The sequence below is a fragment of the Lissotriton vulgaris genome, chromosome 3_1 (assembly GCF_964263255.1).
Source record: "Lissotriton vulgaris chromosome 3_1, aLisVul1.2, whole genome shotgun sequence".
Classification (NCBI taxonomy): Eukaryota; Metazoa; Chordata; class Amphibia; order Caudata; family Salamandridae; genus Lissotriton; species Lissotriton vulgaris.
The window spans coordinates 417,224,455-417,242,183 of NC_141689.1; the positions used below are offsets into that span (position 1 = coordinate 417,224,455).

Here is a 17,729-nt window from a genome sequence, read left to right on the forward strand (position 1 = left end):
AACAACCCCGAATCCGTTGCGACTTCCTTACTCTACCCTACGAGTTGGGCGGGTTGGGAGCCCCAGATTTATAAAAGTATTACAGAGCCGCTAATAGTACATTTGCCCATTAATGGATACATGGGTCGCAGGACATACCTTTTTTATATTTTGAAAAAATGCGATGGATTCGCTTTCACTACCTTAACTCCTTACGTTTCAGACCTCTAGGCGACTTCAGGTCTTTGATTCCCTGGCGGTCACTGTGCAAGCCTGGCAGGTGTTGCTACTTAAGCAGGCAGGGCCCTTCTTGTACTCTTCAGAAATGCTAATCCAGTGGGGTTTATGGTTCTCGTTAGGCCAAGTTGTGGGGGCAAGGTAGGCTCTACAAACTATAGGAATCACTAAAATGGGGGACTTTTTCAAAGATGGTGCTCTAGTATCCTTGGAGGCCTTGCAACGGCCGGATGTGCAACCGGTAGGCACAGCACTATTTCACTTATTTAGGGGCCAGACACATGTGGCACGCCCTTCTAGGCGAGGATATGCTAGAACCGCACGCTATTGTGACACTTACAACACTCATCAAGGTTGAGGAGCCCCTTAAGCTAATCACAACATTTTACACTAGCCTACAAGACACTTGTCGGTCTGAAGTCCTCAGAGTTAGACAGAATTGGCAGCGACATCTGGGCACTCCGTTGAGTGACAAAGAGTGGCAGTATTGTTGTTCTCGAACCCTGCTCAGTCTCTCTCAATGGAAGGCATAGACTTATCAACTAAGTTTTTGCACAGGGCGTACCGCACCCCTGAGCACCAGTTTAGACACAGGTTAACAGAGACCTCCAGCTGCCAAAGATGTGGGAAGGAAGATGCAGGATTCTGGCACCTAGCTTGGCAGTGCTCCGGGATACATGCATTCTGGGGCGAAGTGTTTCAGGAGCTGGGAATCATTATCAGTGCTGACTTGGAGCCGGACCCTAGAATGGCACTCCTGTGGTGGGATCTCTCAGTAGGTAAGACAGTGCGTCCGTTGCTAGTCATTGGACTTCTCCTGGCAAAGCAGCGGGTGGTATTGAGCTGGATGGGCAATCCACTGCCACCGATGAAAGAATGGCATGCTGACATGTTGTATTGCAACACACAAGCTGATATATATAATGAGTTACTCCCTCCCAGAAGCTGTCCCAGGAATTATTGGGGACCATACCAAGCATACCTCTAAAAGCTTCAGATGTACTCTCAGACCCACATTCCACTACCAATGAGGCACCGTCTCAGGAGGTAGGAACATAGAAATATAAGGAGTCAATAGATAAAGACACAACATTTCAGACTGGGCCAAGAATTGGGAGGTGGGTCTTATGTGAGACACTAACCAGTAGAGCAGAATGGTTAACCTGCGGTGGTTGTGAATATTCTTCATAGATGTCATTGTACAAATGGAATTCCTTAAATGCCTGAATCATGTCTTTGAGTATTTATATTGATGTGTGTTCGAATGCCTCAACGTGGTATAACTGTGCGTTCAGCTGTATGTTTTATGATGAAACCAATAAAAATAATAATAGAAAAAAAATTACAATAGTAAGATTATAAAAAAATGTACTAGGACACTCAGCAAGCCAGATTAGAAATTTAAGACAAAAACAATCTTAGTGCATACAAAGAGATACTTTTGGATGAAAGGGTAGTGAGATGAATGGAGATCCAATACATTAAATATAGATATAACAAAATTACAACAAATGGAAAGAAAAGGGATTAAGAGAATTTTATTTGATATTGACTGAAAAAAGGTGCGCTTAAAGAAATCAGAAGAAATAGGAAGCAATAAAGGATTAACAAACTAGACGTAAGCATCAGGGATAGTTACTGTGGGATTAGCCAAATGAAAATAAGGAGTTGAGACTCAAATAAAGGGTAAAATAAAGAAATTCAAATGAAAAAGCTGCTGAGCTATAAAAGTTCACGCAGAGAACGTATACCAGTGCTTGTTAATTTCAGAAGCAAAGATATTTACAAAGTGAAGAATAAAGAGTTGATTCAGGACAGAAAACAAATGTGGCAGAGTAGAAAGTAATGTAATAGGATTCTGGCAGCAGATTACATTCGCTTCCAATGCTAAAAAAACATATGAACAGTAAAGTGAAAAAAAAAGGAAAGTAAAAGCACATAGCTAATTTAAGAGGAAATAGATCATTTAATTTCCCAGAGGCAGTAGAAGCAAGATCAAGCTCTGGACACCAATGCCATCACAGTTTTGATCCATTTGTTCTAAGCTGACCGCCAAGAAGCCTCCTATTCAGCAGCCTCAAGGAGCTGAAAATATAGAAAGTTTACATGGCTTACCAAACCCCGTTTACTTTTCTTTCCTGCTATTGTCATCATAACCCAGGAGTGGCAAGGTGGTGCCAGGAGAAACAAAAAGCAGGTTACTAGGAGCAACCACTACTTCATGACAACTGCGGCTAGTCCAACTACTGTAAATAGCAAAATGGAATTTTACGCAACACATTATGGTAATTCATGTATTATCTGTAAAATAGTTATATTTCCATAAGAAAAATTATCATAGGAAAAAAAACAATCCTCAGCATTCAATGGAAATGGCAACTGTGAAACCAGCAATGTGAAATATCTGGATAGTATGCAACATTATTGAACTAGACTCATGGAAAGGTTTTTTTTTAACAGAAAACAACAAGATATTTGTAAGATAATTACCTCTTGGCTAGAAAAGAAATACAGCTTTTTTCCTGGAAATCGTGTATTTTCGATATGTCCATTTCTTGGCTCCACCAGTAAAATGAAGTTAGACTTGAAGCCTGCAAAATGCTTATTGGTGATCTTGAGGTAATCTTCAGTCAGTGCTTTGGAACCTCCTTCGATCACAGTAAAATTCTGGACTTCCAGTGGAATCAGTTTGGGAATGATGTCTACCAATATCTCAATGCCACTGACCTCACGAACACCGTTAGTAACATCCAGAATAAAACCATCTTGCAGCTGGCCAGAAACAGTCTGTACATAATGTAAATTGCCATTGTTGATGTCTTGCTGTGTGAAGCTGGGGACTGACTGCTGCTCTTTACTGACGTATCCATCCGCTGACGGGAGCAAGCAGATGTATCCATATTTTGGAGGCGAAATGAAGGAGTACACAATTTCCAGTGGAGAACTGTCCTCATGCACAACCTTAAATTGTCAAAAGAAAAACACTTGTATTAATATTGTTATTAAAGGGTCATTTTCGAAACACTAGTGCATAGTTTAGAGACCAAAAACTAATTTGAGAACATCATTTTAAATTTCATTGCATTAAGCTTAGAAGAAAAAAAAAGCCATGACCAGCCAGACTTTTTCCAATTAATCACTTTTAAATGAAGAGAAGGCATACATATCTATTTTAATTATTGCATATATAGTACATAACGACCTCCGCACAAGCATGGTTAGGAATTTGAGATGAGTGAAAAGATCTCCTTTCCTTCATGAAATCACCCAGGTCCATCGTGGTGCTCTACGTAATATACACCTTATGTTTTATAATATTTTCTATAACTGTGTCAGTGTCCACTCAGCTACGCTTATTGTGACGGATAAGCATTGGTGGTGCTCTTTCTCCAATGTAAGGAGGACCCAAAGGTTGACACCAGGAGTAAGATGATAAAAATTTGCAGTGCATCTAGTTATGATTGTGTTACGTATATCATCAGTGGGGATGTGTCTAATAATAATAAGCAACAAGCTATATGAGTATCACAAGAGACTTGCTTAGTTCAAAGCCATAGTACTGCCTACCCATTCATTGTACCTCGAGACTTGTATGTAGACTGACTAGACTGAAGAGTCAGTAGGGTGGTGGTATGAACATGGAGAAGTAGAGAGTTTGAAGATCTTTCAGAAAGCGTCAATGAGGGGTGCACAGGTTGCTCACACCAGAGTGATAATGCACGGGCAAAGAAGGCTCGCTTACAGGCTTTTGTCACCTTCTGCATTTTGCTATGAATATGTGGCAAGGTGTGCAAAAGCCTCCTAATATTGAGAATGTCTCTGTGAGGCGGTCTGATGGACATGGTTGTACAGTGTTTTAAATCATATCACAGGATCTGGAAGTAAAGAAAGCCAGGACAGGAAGCCAATGGAGAGGCTTTCATGCTGGAGGGACATGATGAAATTACCTTTTCTTGAGCATAGGATGAGCAGCAATGCTCTGGCAGCTTTTGGTGGGCTGAGGTATCCATCTTTATGGGATACTAGGCGGGCCTGGATAGCATAACAGAACCGGTCAGCTAAACAAATGAACATTATATAGAACCACTTTCCAAGTTTTCTTTTTTACCTGTTCCCTGAGGGGCAGGAAAGAATACATGGGGTGTCTATGGGTTTGACACAACTTGTGAGGTAAGAAATACAGGTGCGTACCTTGGTCAGTAATTGGCGGCTTCAGATTTTCCGAAAATCACACTGGCATATCATGTCAATCGTTATATGAGAAGCAGCACATGAGAGAGATTTGAGGGCCAGTGGAAAGGAGTGTAGATTGTGAATGGGTACTTAAAACACAGTATTTTCTAAAATAATCATATTTTAAGGCCTTCAAAACAGAGCGGGAGAGGGGAGACTGGAAGCCCCTGTACCAAACTATTTTCTAAATAATACATTTATTAGGGGGGAGTAGGATCCCCCCTGAAGCTACACCCCTGGAAATGAAGCTACTGAGGCGTTTGGAAAAATTTGATCCTTTAAACGGGAAACAGCCTTTACAACATGGGCGGAACCACGCTATACCCTTTCCACGCATCCAAAACATGCGTCTTTAACACACAGATTTTATCACAAATACCCCTTTATCACATATTTCCTCACAACGAAATTGTAAGTAATGTATATATGTTTTAGGGTGTATATATGCTTTTGGGTAGCAAGGGCATTTTAAGGATTTAGGGTGGGCATGTTGTGTTGTTGGGTGGCAAGGGTATTTTTAGGGTTTAGGTTGGGTAAAGGGTTTGGTGTCAAGGGTATTTTTAGGGTCTAGTGTGCTAAGGGTACTTAGGTGGAAAGGGTATTTTTAGGGTTTATGGTAGATATGGGTTTTTGGGTGGCAAGGGTATTTTTAGGGTTTAGGGTGAGTAAGGGTCTTTGGGTGGAGGAAAGTGTATTTTTAGGATTTAGGGTGGGAACGGGTTTTTGGGAGGCAAGGGAATTGTTTGTATTTAGGGGGCGTAAGGGATTTTGGGTGACAAGGGTGTTTTTACGGTTTAGGGTAGGTATGGGTTTTTGGGAGGCAAGGGCATTTTTAGAGATTATGGTGGGTATGGGTTTTTGTGTGGGAAGGGTATTTTTAGGGTTTATGGTGGGTATGGGTTTTTGGCAAGGTATTTTTAGGGTAGGTTGATTTTAGAGGTTGTTGGTTAAAAAGACAAGAAAAAAAAAAGATATATATATATATACACACACAAACACACTCATATATACACACACACACATACATATATATTCACTGAAAAAAGCAAAGGTTGCAGGAAAGTTATAGCTAGGTGCACGATTTACCCACACAAAACCATAGAAATCAGTTATAGCTATACTTAGAGTTATACTTATGTTAAGAAACTCATAGCCTAAAATTACTTAACAGCAGAAGTTCTAGTTTCTTCAGATAAGTATAAATATAAGTCTAACTGTAACTGCTGAATTCCTATGGTTTTGTGTGGGTAAAATGTAAACCTAACTATAACGTCCCTGTAACCTTTGTTTTTTCAGTGAATTTCTACGTTTTTTTTAGCGCGAAGTAAGATGTCCATCGCAATGCACAGTGAGGGTGGGGTTGAACTCAGGGCCTGGCCTGGCATTGTAATGCCTCCACCCAAGCTTGCTGCTCCTGCCCCCCTCCTCCTTGCCATCCAAAGCCCATGTCCATGACTTTGCTCTCTCATTACAGCTGTGTGTGGCTGTTGTTCTTCCGCTGCCCTTTTTGCCTGCCCTAAATAGTTAGCTTGTGACCCCATCCACCTCCTCCTTACCCTCTATTGTCTTAGTCAATGCAATAGCCCCTCCCTCCTGCCCTGCATGGTCTGATGTGCTGCTACTGCCTTCCATTTAGTTCAATGTCACTGCCCACACCTTCTGCCATCCGTTCCCCAATTCTATGCAGCATCATTGTCCGCCTGCATAATCTCCCGGTTTAGCTTGCTGTCCCTATTCTCCTTCCTTCTTCCCTTCGATATCTGTGTGCATGCCCCTGCTCCGTCCGTTCTGCCCATCATATTCCATGGACCTGCCACCCTCCTATCTACTCTGAGTGTTCTGTTGAGCTGCCACTGCACCTCCCACCTGTCAAGCATGGTCAGATGGCTACCGCCTGTCCATGCCACCTACACCCTGTCAGTCCAAGTTATATTCCCCTATCCCCTTCCACCTGTCCATGGTCCATTTTGCTGCCACTCCCTTCTGCCCGCCATGCTCTGTTGTGCTGCACCTGCTCCTCCTTCCTGCCCTGCATGGCCTGTTGTGAAGTCCCTTCTCATGCCCTCTTTTGTCTTTGTCCATTTCTTTCTGTCCTCCATGGTCTTTTGTCCATGCCCCTGCCTCCTCCCTCTTGCCTACTATGGCCGCTGTGCTGCCACTAACGATCCAGCTTGCCATGCAAGGTCTTCTGTGCTGCCACAGCCCTTCCCACCTGCCCTATGTGGTCGGCTTGCTGACTCTGACCCCCTCTCACCTTCCCTCCACTGTCTCTGTGTACACTCTTATCGTCTCACTATTGCACTCAATGGTGTGCTGTGCTTCCAGTGTCCATTCCACCTACCCTCATTGGGCAGCTTGCTGCTTCTACCCTGCCACCTTGCTCCCGCCCTCAGTTTTCCATGTGCATACCCCTATCCCCTCTCTCCTGTCTTGTTTGGTCCGCTGGTCCGCTGTTGCTCCCCTGCCCCCTCCAACCTGCCATTCATGGTCCGTTATGCCTCCGGTCTACCTGCTTTGGTCAGCTTGCTGCCCTTGCCTCTTTCCCCTCCGCTCTCAGTTGTCCATGTGCATGACCCTGCTCCCTCTCTATTGCTTTCCATTGTCCGTTTGCTGCAATGCTGTCCCGCTTGCCCTGTGTGATGTATTGTGCTGCTGCAACCTCTAACGCCCTGTCCTGCAAGGTCAGTTTCTTTGCCCCTTCCCATCTCCCTCCTACCCTCTCTTATCAGAGTCCATGTCCTTACCCCGTTTCTCCAGCCCTCCGTGATCCAATATATCAAACTTGCCAAAAATGTGAACTTGGTAAGAGGGAGATTTTGAAAAAAACCTGGGGAATTGATTTTCTCCATTGACTTGCATTGAAAAAGAGGAGATTTTAGGCAGGAAACAAATAAAGGCCTTTTGGGCTTTAAAAACATTGGGAGTCTCCTGCCTGAACTGGGTCTGTTGGCATGTATGGTTGTACTGCCAGTGCCCTCAATGATATTTCATATTGCCACAGCCTCTCTTGCCTTTACTGCATGGTTGTTTGTTACCTCTACCCCCCTTTTCCCTGCCCTCCATGGTCCGTTGTGCTGTCACTGCCCCTCCCACCTTTACAGAGTGGTCAACTTGTTGCCTCTGCACCCTCCTCCATAGAAATTATGGTTGGTGCTGTGAACAACTAAAATGAGGACATATTTTCTGAGTTTTCAAATAGCAACAAAGGACTTTCAAATAATTTGCTATCGTTATTTTTTTTCATCCAGTTGATCACTTGATCATATGCTACACTTAAGGTGGAACATATGGCGTTACAGCCAGAGCTGCAGACTTTGCAACTGGGGAACCAGGTTTGAGTTTCAGCGCCAGCTCGACAACCTGTGATTCTGGGCAAATCACTTAATCTCCTCATGCCTAAAACAAAAATGTATGTGTCCTTGTGTAATGTAATTGAAGTTCATGTAAAGCACTCCTATACGTTTGGGTCAAATCTGAGATATATAAAACTGCAAAGTATTTTGCACACTACTGTCATTGGGCTACCCTTGGGCTACAAGTGGGTTATATTAGTGCTATATCTGGGCTCTTTTCTACAGTGGCCATCTTGGGAGCCTTATTTATTATGAAGTTCCCTAATTTCATCATTTACTGGAGTATCCTCCGTAGAAAATGCTTTCAGTTTTTTCTACTTTGATTCCATAAAACTGGCACTCATATGTGCCACGCCTTTGGTATAAATTCAGAATGTTAACACTCTAGTTCCTCATTAGAACACTAGTAAAACTGCTGATCACCAGGGAGTTAAGTGGCAGTCTGCTGCTGTTGTTGAAAGTGCATGCTTCAGTCTGCATGTCAGAATGTATGGTTTAATGAAATAGAAAAGGAAGATATTTGAGAACTCACTTAAAATGTGTCCTAATTTTTCTTTCTACAGCACTAACTCTAATTTATATGACAAACTGAAGCCCCTCATTTTGTTCCTTTCTAAATAAATGTTTTAACTTTTATCAGCTTGAGGCAATCAACATGGCTTCAGGTGGGCTTGCTGATTAAATCGAATTTGGAGCACCACTGAGCCTCATTTTAGCCCTTTCTGCACAATTCCCACTCACCTTTCACCCACATCTACACCACAAGGCCCTATAAAGAGCACCTCATAGGGTGCCTGTCAAGCATTGCATCACCGGCCTGACTAGGAGCATGCCCTATGATGAAGCATGACACCCAGCCAGGTGTGTGAGGGCCCCATTTCCCAAACTGGGAGACACCCGGTCTCTACCATAGGGTTAGGGTGTTAGACCGACCCAGCCTCTTTCTCTTCTTTTTTCTCTCCAAGGAATTGCATACCACTTCTACTTGCTTGATGGCTTCAGGTGTGCCATACTTTAATCATAAGTAACACAGTTAGTGTTCTATTTGTTCTTCAGAACACTCTGGGAGGCTGCATTAGAACACAATGGAATCAACTGTCAGACTTCATTTTCATATAGCTGAGAAAGATAGTGTGAATTTACAGAAAATATGCTCTTATTTTAGCATCTGGGGCACCTTCCATAACATCTATGGGGAAATGATGAATGAACAGCTTGCTCTCTAAAATGATTCTTATATTCCCAGCCAAAGGCTTTTCCACAGGGTAAAATCACCTTAGAACACACCACAATTCCTAAAATTAGTATGGTACAAATGATGTATAGTGTAACTAAAATCTGTTATCACCCTTTATATATTCTCTTTTTTGTGACCCTCAAAACCTGCCATTCACTACAATACATTTCAATAGGATGCTATCATGTATATTGGTCCCAAGATGGCTGCCAACATTTCCTGGTTGAAGTGTTGTCAGCCAATCAAATTTCAGTAGGATTTTGGGCTCCCAGAGATGTAAATTTTTTAAACCTAAATATCTGTGAAACTACAGAACGGATTTACACCAAATTACAAAAATTACGCCTTCTGAATGAACATCCAGTTTTCTGCCAAATTTGGTGTAATTCTGTTCAGCTGTTCGGGCTGTATTCGTGCTAAAAAAAAAAATCCCCATACACATAACACAGAGAAAATGTGTTTTGGGACCCTCTTTTTTTCCTTGACTTCCACTTGCCAAATCACCCCAAAACTTTCAACACAGCAGCTGTACCAAAAAAGGGAAATATTGTGAAAATGTTATGAAGATTTGTTAAGCGGCACCAATGTTACTGGCAAAACAAAAACCTCTATCTATATCTATATCTATATCTAATATATATATATATATATATATATATATATATATATATATATATATATATATATATATACAGATATAGGTACAGATAAATATCTCCTACTGGCGATAGCCAAAGGTTACACGGACGTTGTAGTTAGGCTCAGATTCCACTCGTGCAAACCCACAGAAATTAATCAGTTGCAGTAACCGGAGCCAACTACAACTTACACCCAAGCAATGCAATGCTTATGACCTCAAATACTACATCCATTATGACATGGTCAGGGACATCACTGATGACATCATCCAGTGATTGCAAGTGCTTTCTAAAGGTTTTTGAGTGTTAAACGGATATACTAAGGTGTCACAAAAGTTAGTTTACTTTGTGTACTATTAACGAGTATTAAAACATAGATTATGTGAGGGTCTGGGTAACTGTGTATCTCGGTGTGTGAGTGGTTGTGAGAGTAGCTGTACGGCTGAGTAAGTGACTGTGCGAGTGTTTGTATGGCTGAGCGAGTGGGTATGTGCGGGACTGTATAGATGAGTAAGTGACTGTGTGAGTTTTGTATGGGTGAGTGAATGGCTGCCAGTGGCTGTATGAGTAGGTGAGTGGCTGTGCAAGTGTCTGTATGGGTGAGTTAGTGGGTAAGTGGTTGTAAATAGTGAATGAGATGAAGCATGTGTGGATGTATTAGCGCTGGGATGCCCTCGGGTAACCACACACTTAACAAGTGCTTATTCATTCATTCATTCATGGGTGAGCAAGAGGTGTGTGAGTGGCTATAAATGGTGAATGAGAGACTGCATGTGTGACTATGGGAGCGTAGGCAGGTGCTTGAGTGGCTGTATGGTTGACTGAGGGTACATGAGTTGCTGTATGGGTGTGTGAATGGGTGTATAAGTGGGTAAAGGATGAGTGAGTGGGTGGGTGGGTGAGTGGGTGGGTGTGTGAGTTGTGTGAAGGCCTGTATGGGTAAGTAAGTGTGAGAGGTTCTATGGGAGACCATGTGTTTGTCTCAGTTAGTGTTTAGGTGACTGAATACGTGTTAGTATCTGTAAGAGTAAGTAAGTAGGTGTAGAAAATGGGTGGGTGTGTGAGTATTAGTATGGGTGAGTGACTTGTTGTGTGAGAGCCTGCACAAGTGAGTGGGTGGGTGGGTGTTTGAGTATTTCTATGGGTGAGTGGTTCTGTGGATGATTTCATTAGTGATGTCATCACTGATGTCAATGACCATACCATGAGTGATGCAAGATGTGAAATCCTCAGCCGTGCATTGCGGGGAGTAAATTATACTTAGGGCAGGTAACTATAATTGCTGAGGTTTTATGGTTTTGTACAAATGAAATCAGAGCCTAAATATAATGTCCATTTAACCTTTGTTTTTTTCCAGGGAATTTCTTAGTCTTTTAAAATGTGATTTCCTAACTGTAACTTGTGACCTTTTGTTAAAAGCAAAACGACAATCATGAACATTACCTGCGCCATCTTGTCTGTTGGAAGTTCCTACGTGCACATAAGCTGCAGTCATTCTGACCGACCGCAGCCATTTTGTATTCTGTTGGTCACCTTTGTTTTACCCTGCCCTTACTAGCATCCCTCCGACCCTCTGGCCGACCTGGTATGTGTGCTGGGGGCTATGAACTCTATTGCTACAACAAACCTCAGCACCATTTGCTGCCATAAAACTCGTTCTTCCTCTCATCTCGGTTTACAGGCAAGCCCTTGGCCATTCTATCCCTCCGTGCACGTGGTCACACAAACATGGTTTATTGCACTGCCAACAGCAAGACTTGTTTTCACCAACAATGGAACCTGTTTTTATCAACAGAACGGACTTTTAGATCTGGCCAGTCTCACATGTTTTAGACCCTGAAGCAATGTCCAGCTGCAAGATAAGATTGTCTGTTTGACCTGGGTGGCAGGAGAATTACTGTTGGGCTTGTGTGACAACCTGCCCGGGCGGGGACTCCAAGCCTGTGTAACCATGTAGATGAAACAAGGTTGGGCTTGTGTGACAACCTGCCCGGGGCAGGGACTCCAAGCCTGTGTAACCATGTTGATGAAACAATGTTGGGCTTGTGTGACAACCTGCCCTGGGCGGGGACTCCAAGCTTGTGTAACCATGTTGATGAAACAAATGCATTGTGTCAAACCTGTATAAAAGGAAGAGACAAAGGAGTTGCCGGCAGAACACCTCCCTCAGACATCCCTGGTGTCCGCAGTTGACGTGGTCTCCTCGTGAGAAATAAACCTGTTCTTGTCTTCTAGTTTTCAGCGCTTGCCTTATTATTTTGGTAACGGACCCAAGGTGAATTATAGGTGAACCCTGCACCGGGCAGCCATGGGGGTCTTCGAAGACTCGCTGCCTTTCACAAATTGGCGCCCCATGTGGGGCCCATCAGCGAGACGTGGGTCCGGTAGAGAGGTCCTAACGACGGAGTGAACGGCTAAATGATTGGAGTGCACCTGCCTGAAAAAGACCCTCGTCTGGCTGGCGATCGACTGAACTTCACCGGTTCCGAACAGACCTCTCTCGAGTGACCTGCAGTACTGGCTGAGACCTTATAGGAACGCCTCATTGATCATTGAAGTAAGAGGACAATCAGGCGCTGGAAGGGGAAGACGAAGAAATGTCCATACGGTCCGGGTAAGGTCGTGAAAAAACGACTTAAATTGATTGATGGATTAATTGAAATACTAGTATTCCTTTTTGAGTTACTTGAGACATTCCCTGCTTGCAAACAATGTAGGATAAGAATATTCTCTCTTTGCAGACAGCAAAGGACAGGTAGTGCAGACTTTTTGTCTAAATTGACTGATTGAGGTATTCATTTTGACCGCTAAATACGTCATGCCTGTTTTCTCTAGATTGTTTGATTGTTTTGGACCGGACCGTTTGTAAGAGGTCAGTCATCCAGCACCGCCGGAAGGCACCCCTAACAAGGACATGTACGTAAAGTATGGATTAGCCACCGTAGCTTATAGCAAACTATGGCGTAAATACACTAGGAAGGACCGGGCAAATCAGTGGCCACTGACGGGATCTTTCGATCCCGCTAAAATAGAAACGTTAGAATTAGCTCTCCACAAAAAGAAAACTAGACCAGCCATGTTTGACAGTTTAGGTTTGTGGCGAAAAGAGGCAGCTCAAAGAAAGAAAAGAGAGGAAGCTAGACAAGATAAAGAAACGCGAAAATCAACTTACCAAGCCTGTGAAAAGTTAGAAGATCTAAAAGAAAAGGAAATCGATAAAAAGGAACAGGAATCAAAAATATCAGGTCAATGCCCTATTAGAACGCCCTCAACTCTTTACCCCGCGTTACCGGCAAAAAAAAGGATAGATGATGATTTATTATTAGGACCCCCAATGATATACATGCCACCCCCTTATGCCCCTACTCATCCCGTAGTACAACGCCAGGACCCCCAAGGTATAGCCGGAGATGGCACGAGCGCCTCAGTCTCCACCGCCTCTGCTCCGACCGAGTCACCCACACCAAATGCCTCATCAAAGGATGCAGTAGTAGAGGTAGGAACAAAAGAAATAGGAGCGCCCAGGGTCCCGCGATTAAGTAAAAATGAGCGAGCAGGCATTGATAAAATAGTTAAAACCCTCATAGATAGGAAAGAAAAAGAAGAATATGTAACTGACATATGCGACTCCTATGTTGAAAACCACAGACGATACTTTACTGTACGTCTCTGTTACCACACTCTTACTGCATATGAAGAAAAGTACCAAGATATAGTGCCCGAGCGACTAGTGGCTCTCTATAGGAAGGTAGACACCGGAAATGAAGGCGACAACGATGTTGCAGAACTATTTTCATCCACACTAGAAGTATTGCGTCACCTTGTAGAACAAGGACAGATAGATAGGGACAGGACAACTAAGATAGCAGGACCCTCGATGGAAAAACCAGATAGCATGATGCCAATAAAAGAAGATGCCCCTTATTGGGTACCTCCTAGAGAACAAGGGACTCATGACGATATGAACCATCAAGACGCTAGAGGAAGGGTGGTCTACAATTGGGTGTATCAGCCATGGGACAGACAGGACATTTTGACATTCCGTAAATCTTTACCGGATTTACGAAAGAACCCCACCGCCTTTTACACCGAGCTAGGTACCGCTCTGGGATTGACAATAATGACACTTGCCGACATAGACTTGTTCTTCGGGTTATGTTTGCCAGCAGATGTGTGGAAACAGATTAGGAAAGTAGATCATACCGAACTGCTGGATCATACCTGGGAACAACTCAACATACTAGATAAACAGCGGAACCCTGGTCAGAAACCGGTTAAAGCAATATTGGACCTCCCTGACAAAATAGTGCAGACGCTGATCCCAGAGAAAAAGACAGACTGGTCCATAGTAACCGCGTGCCACCAGAAACCACAAGAGGATGACTCAGAGTATTTCTCCAGATTTGAAACTGTGTTCTCCGATTACAGTAGACAAGATATGTCCACCGCAACCGGACACCACTTATTTGTGCAGAACTACGTCAAAGGACTACTGCCAGATGTATCCCAGAAACTACAAGCCAGCGAAAGTAGTTTGGCAGCATCTAAACCGGCGGCCATTCTCCAAATGGCCCAGTACTACAAGCATCAGAGAAACGAAAATGACAAGGCTACAGAAAGAAAAAAGAAGATCTTGAAGGAAAGGGTAATGATAGCACAACTCCAGCGGGCGAATACAGGAAGGGAGCAATATAGGGGAGGAAACCAGCAGAATTCCCCTAGAGTAAAGCCACCTAGGAACAATCCATCTACATCATATGTAGGACGCCAAGACCTAGGACAGGATCAATGTGCATTTTGCAAAGAATATGGACACTGGAAATCCCAATGCCCGGCTTTGTTAGGAGCTGGTTGGGGCAGAGGGGTGAGGGAAATAGCAAGTGGACAGAGAGGAAGAGGACGTGGGAGAGGGTATGCGAGTGAAGCAAGCGAGGAAAGGCCAGGAAGAGTGAACGCATTTGACCATCCCAGACAGAATCAGTACCAACAGACAGATTACGAAAAAACACGTATGACTTTGCATAGGACAGCCAGGGGCAAGGGAGGGATCCAGTCGAGCTCTATGTTGATCAGCAAGGCCCTTATGTTACCGCTGAGGTCCTGGGCACAAAGTCGCCATTTTTGGTAGACACAGGAGCAACACGTAGTGCACTATCCAAACAACTGATTCCAAGGGCACCCTTGTCAGGCTCACATGTGACCTCAATAGGAGTTGACCATACGCCCGCCACCAACCCTTTGTCCCGACCAATCCCTTTTAATCTTGACAGCAATGGCGTCTCATCTAACACCCCAGACGCCATTATGGGTCTCAACCTTTTGAAACACTTCCATGCGACTATCAGATGCTCACCAGACGGAGTGCTTGTCATCCTGTATGACAACCCCCAACGCCATAGAGAGAACCCCTTTCAGCACATGTTTTTCATCTCCAAGACTGACGCATCCCTACTGGACACTTTGCCATCACACTTATGGGCTAGGGCTGATTCAGACGTAGGACGAATGATGATTGACCCAGTACACGTAACAATACGACAGGACGCAACCCTACCGAAGGTACAGCAGTACAAAATATCGCCAGAGGGTGAGAAAGCACTGACAGAGATCATACACTCTTTGGTAGAGGCAGGGGTGGTAGAAGAAGTAGTGAGCAACATTTGTAACAGTCCCATACTACCAACTGTAAAGAGACAGGGAGACGGAAAATACCCAGTATTTTCCTACATCACGACAATTTTGACTTTAATCCCCTCCACTGCCACCACCTTCAGTGTGATCGACCACAAGAACGCCTTCTTTTCCATACCTATACACGAGGACAGCCGCTATCTTTTAGGATTTACCCTAAATTCCCGTTCGTATAGATTTTGTAGAGCACCTCAGGGGTACACTGAGAGCCCTAGCATCTATAGCCAGGCGCTTAAAAGTCAGTTGGACGCCATAAAATTGCCAGATGGAGTGGCACTAATACAATATGTAGACAACATCCTTCTAGAAGCAGACACCATACCATTAGCCGTCACAGCCATCATCAAACTACTCCATTTCCTTGCTGAGAATGGTCACAAGGTCTCCCGAAAGAAATTGCAGTTCTGTAGATCACAAGTGACCTATTTGGGTCACCTTTTATCAAAAGAAGGGAGAAAACTCACGCCTGGCAGGATCCAGACAATTCTAGACACCCCTGTCCCCAAAGATCAGAAGCAAGTCTGCTCATTGATAGGTCTCACCTCATTTTGCCGACAGTGGTTACCGAACTTTAGCCTCATTGTCAAACCCCTTCTCTCCCTCCTAGCTGAGGACATCCCCTCACCTCTCCCCTGAACCCCCGAATGCCAGACAGCCTTTAAAGAACTACGCAATGCCCTTTGTTCAGCGTCAGTCCTAGGAACCCCAGATGACTCCAAACCATTCTTCCTCTACACGCATGAAAGGGAGGGATGTGCATTGTCTGTCCTAACACAATCAATTGGTCACAAACAACGCCCCTATGCATATTTTTCTGCCACCCTCGATCCAGTAGCCAGAGTGCTGCCAGCGTGCCTGCGCGCTGTGGCAGCTGCAGGAGTTTCGATACGCCAGAACGAAGGAATAGTGCTCTCCAATCCAGTCACTGTTTTAGTACCCCATGCAGTCGACACACTGAACCAGACCAAAACCCAACACTTGACTAGCGCCCGACTGACAGGATATGAGTTGACCCTGCTAGCACCGCACATTACCCTAAAGGGATGCACTACCCTCAATCCAGCCACACTGTTACCCCTACCCGAAAATTATCCTAACGTGACTCCACTACACGACTGTCTGAACCTAACCGATGAACAAACAAAGAGTAGAATAGATCGCAGAGACATCGCCTTTCTAGAACCAGATGGAGAACTATGGGTGGATGGTTCGTGCATCAAACTCCCCGACGGCACCACCTCAGCTGCATACGCTGTCACCACAGCCCGAACAGTTCTAGAAACAGCCCGTATTCCCCAACCTTCAGCCCAGGCTGCAGACCTCATTGCCCTCACACGAGCATGCATCTTAGCGACTGACACAACAGTTAACATATACACTGACAGCCAGTATGCCTTCGGGATGGTTCACCATTTTGGGATCTTATGGAAAGAAAGAGCGTTCCAGACTTCACATGGTACACCCATCCTGCATGGAGATTTAGTCTCCACCTTGACGGAAGCAGTCCTCCTCCCCAAAAAGTTAGCAGTGATAAAATGCCAACCACATAGGAAAGTGATTGATCTCATTGGACAGGGAAATGCACTACCAGACGTTACTGCCCGAGCCACGGCAGGAGACAGAACTACAACAAGAAAGTATGTGACCAGGTCACAAGCTGAACAATGGACTGACGCTAGGACACTGTAAGGGACATACAGACTACAGGCACACAAGACGAATTGACCGATTGGGAAAAGGTGGGACTAAGACGAGGAAGATTGCTGGAGAACTAAAGACGGAAATAAATGGCTGTTATCCAATGCCTACCTCATCCCCATATTGACCATGGCACATTTACCAGCACACATAGGCTCCACCCCATGACTGAACTAATCACCAGAGTATGGCATAATGTCAAGATAGCAGAATCTGCCAAACGCCTAGTACAACAATGTATAGTCTGCCTACAACACAACCCAGGGAAGGGGACAGTAGTACCACGGGGAGGGTTTGGGGTTCCTGACCACCCCTTTGAAGTCCTTCAAATGGATTACATCCAACTAGAGAGATGCCATGGTCTAAAGTATGTCCTGGTGGTTGTGTGCGCTTTTAGCGAATGGGTGGAGGCATATCCCACCCACGACAATACTGCCATAGCCACTGCAAAAGTATTGTTGTAAGAATTCTTCCCCCGATACGGCCTTTGCAGAATTTCATGGAGCGACAACGGCTCACACTTCATAGCCGAAGTGATACAGAACATACTGAAAGGGTTGGGGGTAAAACAAAAGTTCCATGCCCTCTTCCACCCCCAATCAGCGGGCCTGGTAGAGAGACACAATGCAACATTGAAACTAAAGCTAGCCAAAATAGTTGCCA

The 17,729-nt window shown here is 44.3% G+C and overlaps 1 protein-coding gene across 1 annotated transcript in view; it reads right to left on the minus strand.

Annotated features, from left to right (window-relative positions):
* LOC147726525 (chondroitin sulfate proteoglycan 4-like) overlaps nt 1–17,729 on the minus strand; it is a 474,128-nt gene that overhangs the window by 315,809 nt on the left and 140,590 nt on the right. Inside the window, exon 4 of the mRNA XM_086960631.1 lies at nt 2,707–3,177. Within this exon, the coding sequence (XP_086816757.1) occupies nt 2,707–3,177 (471 nt within the window). The remainder of the gene's footprint in view (nt 1–2,706; nt 3,178–17,729) is intronic.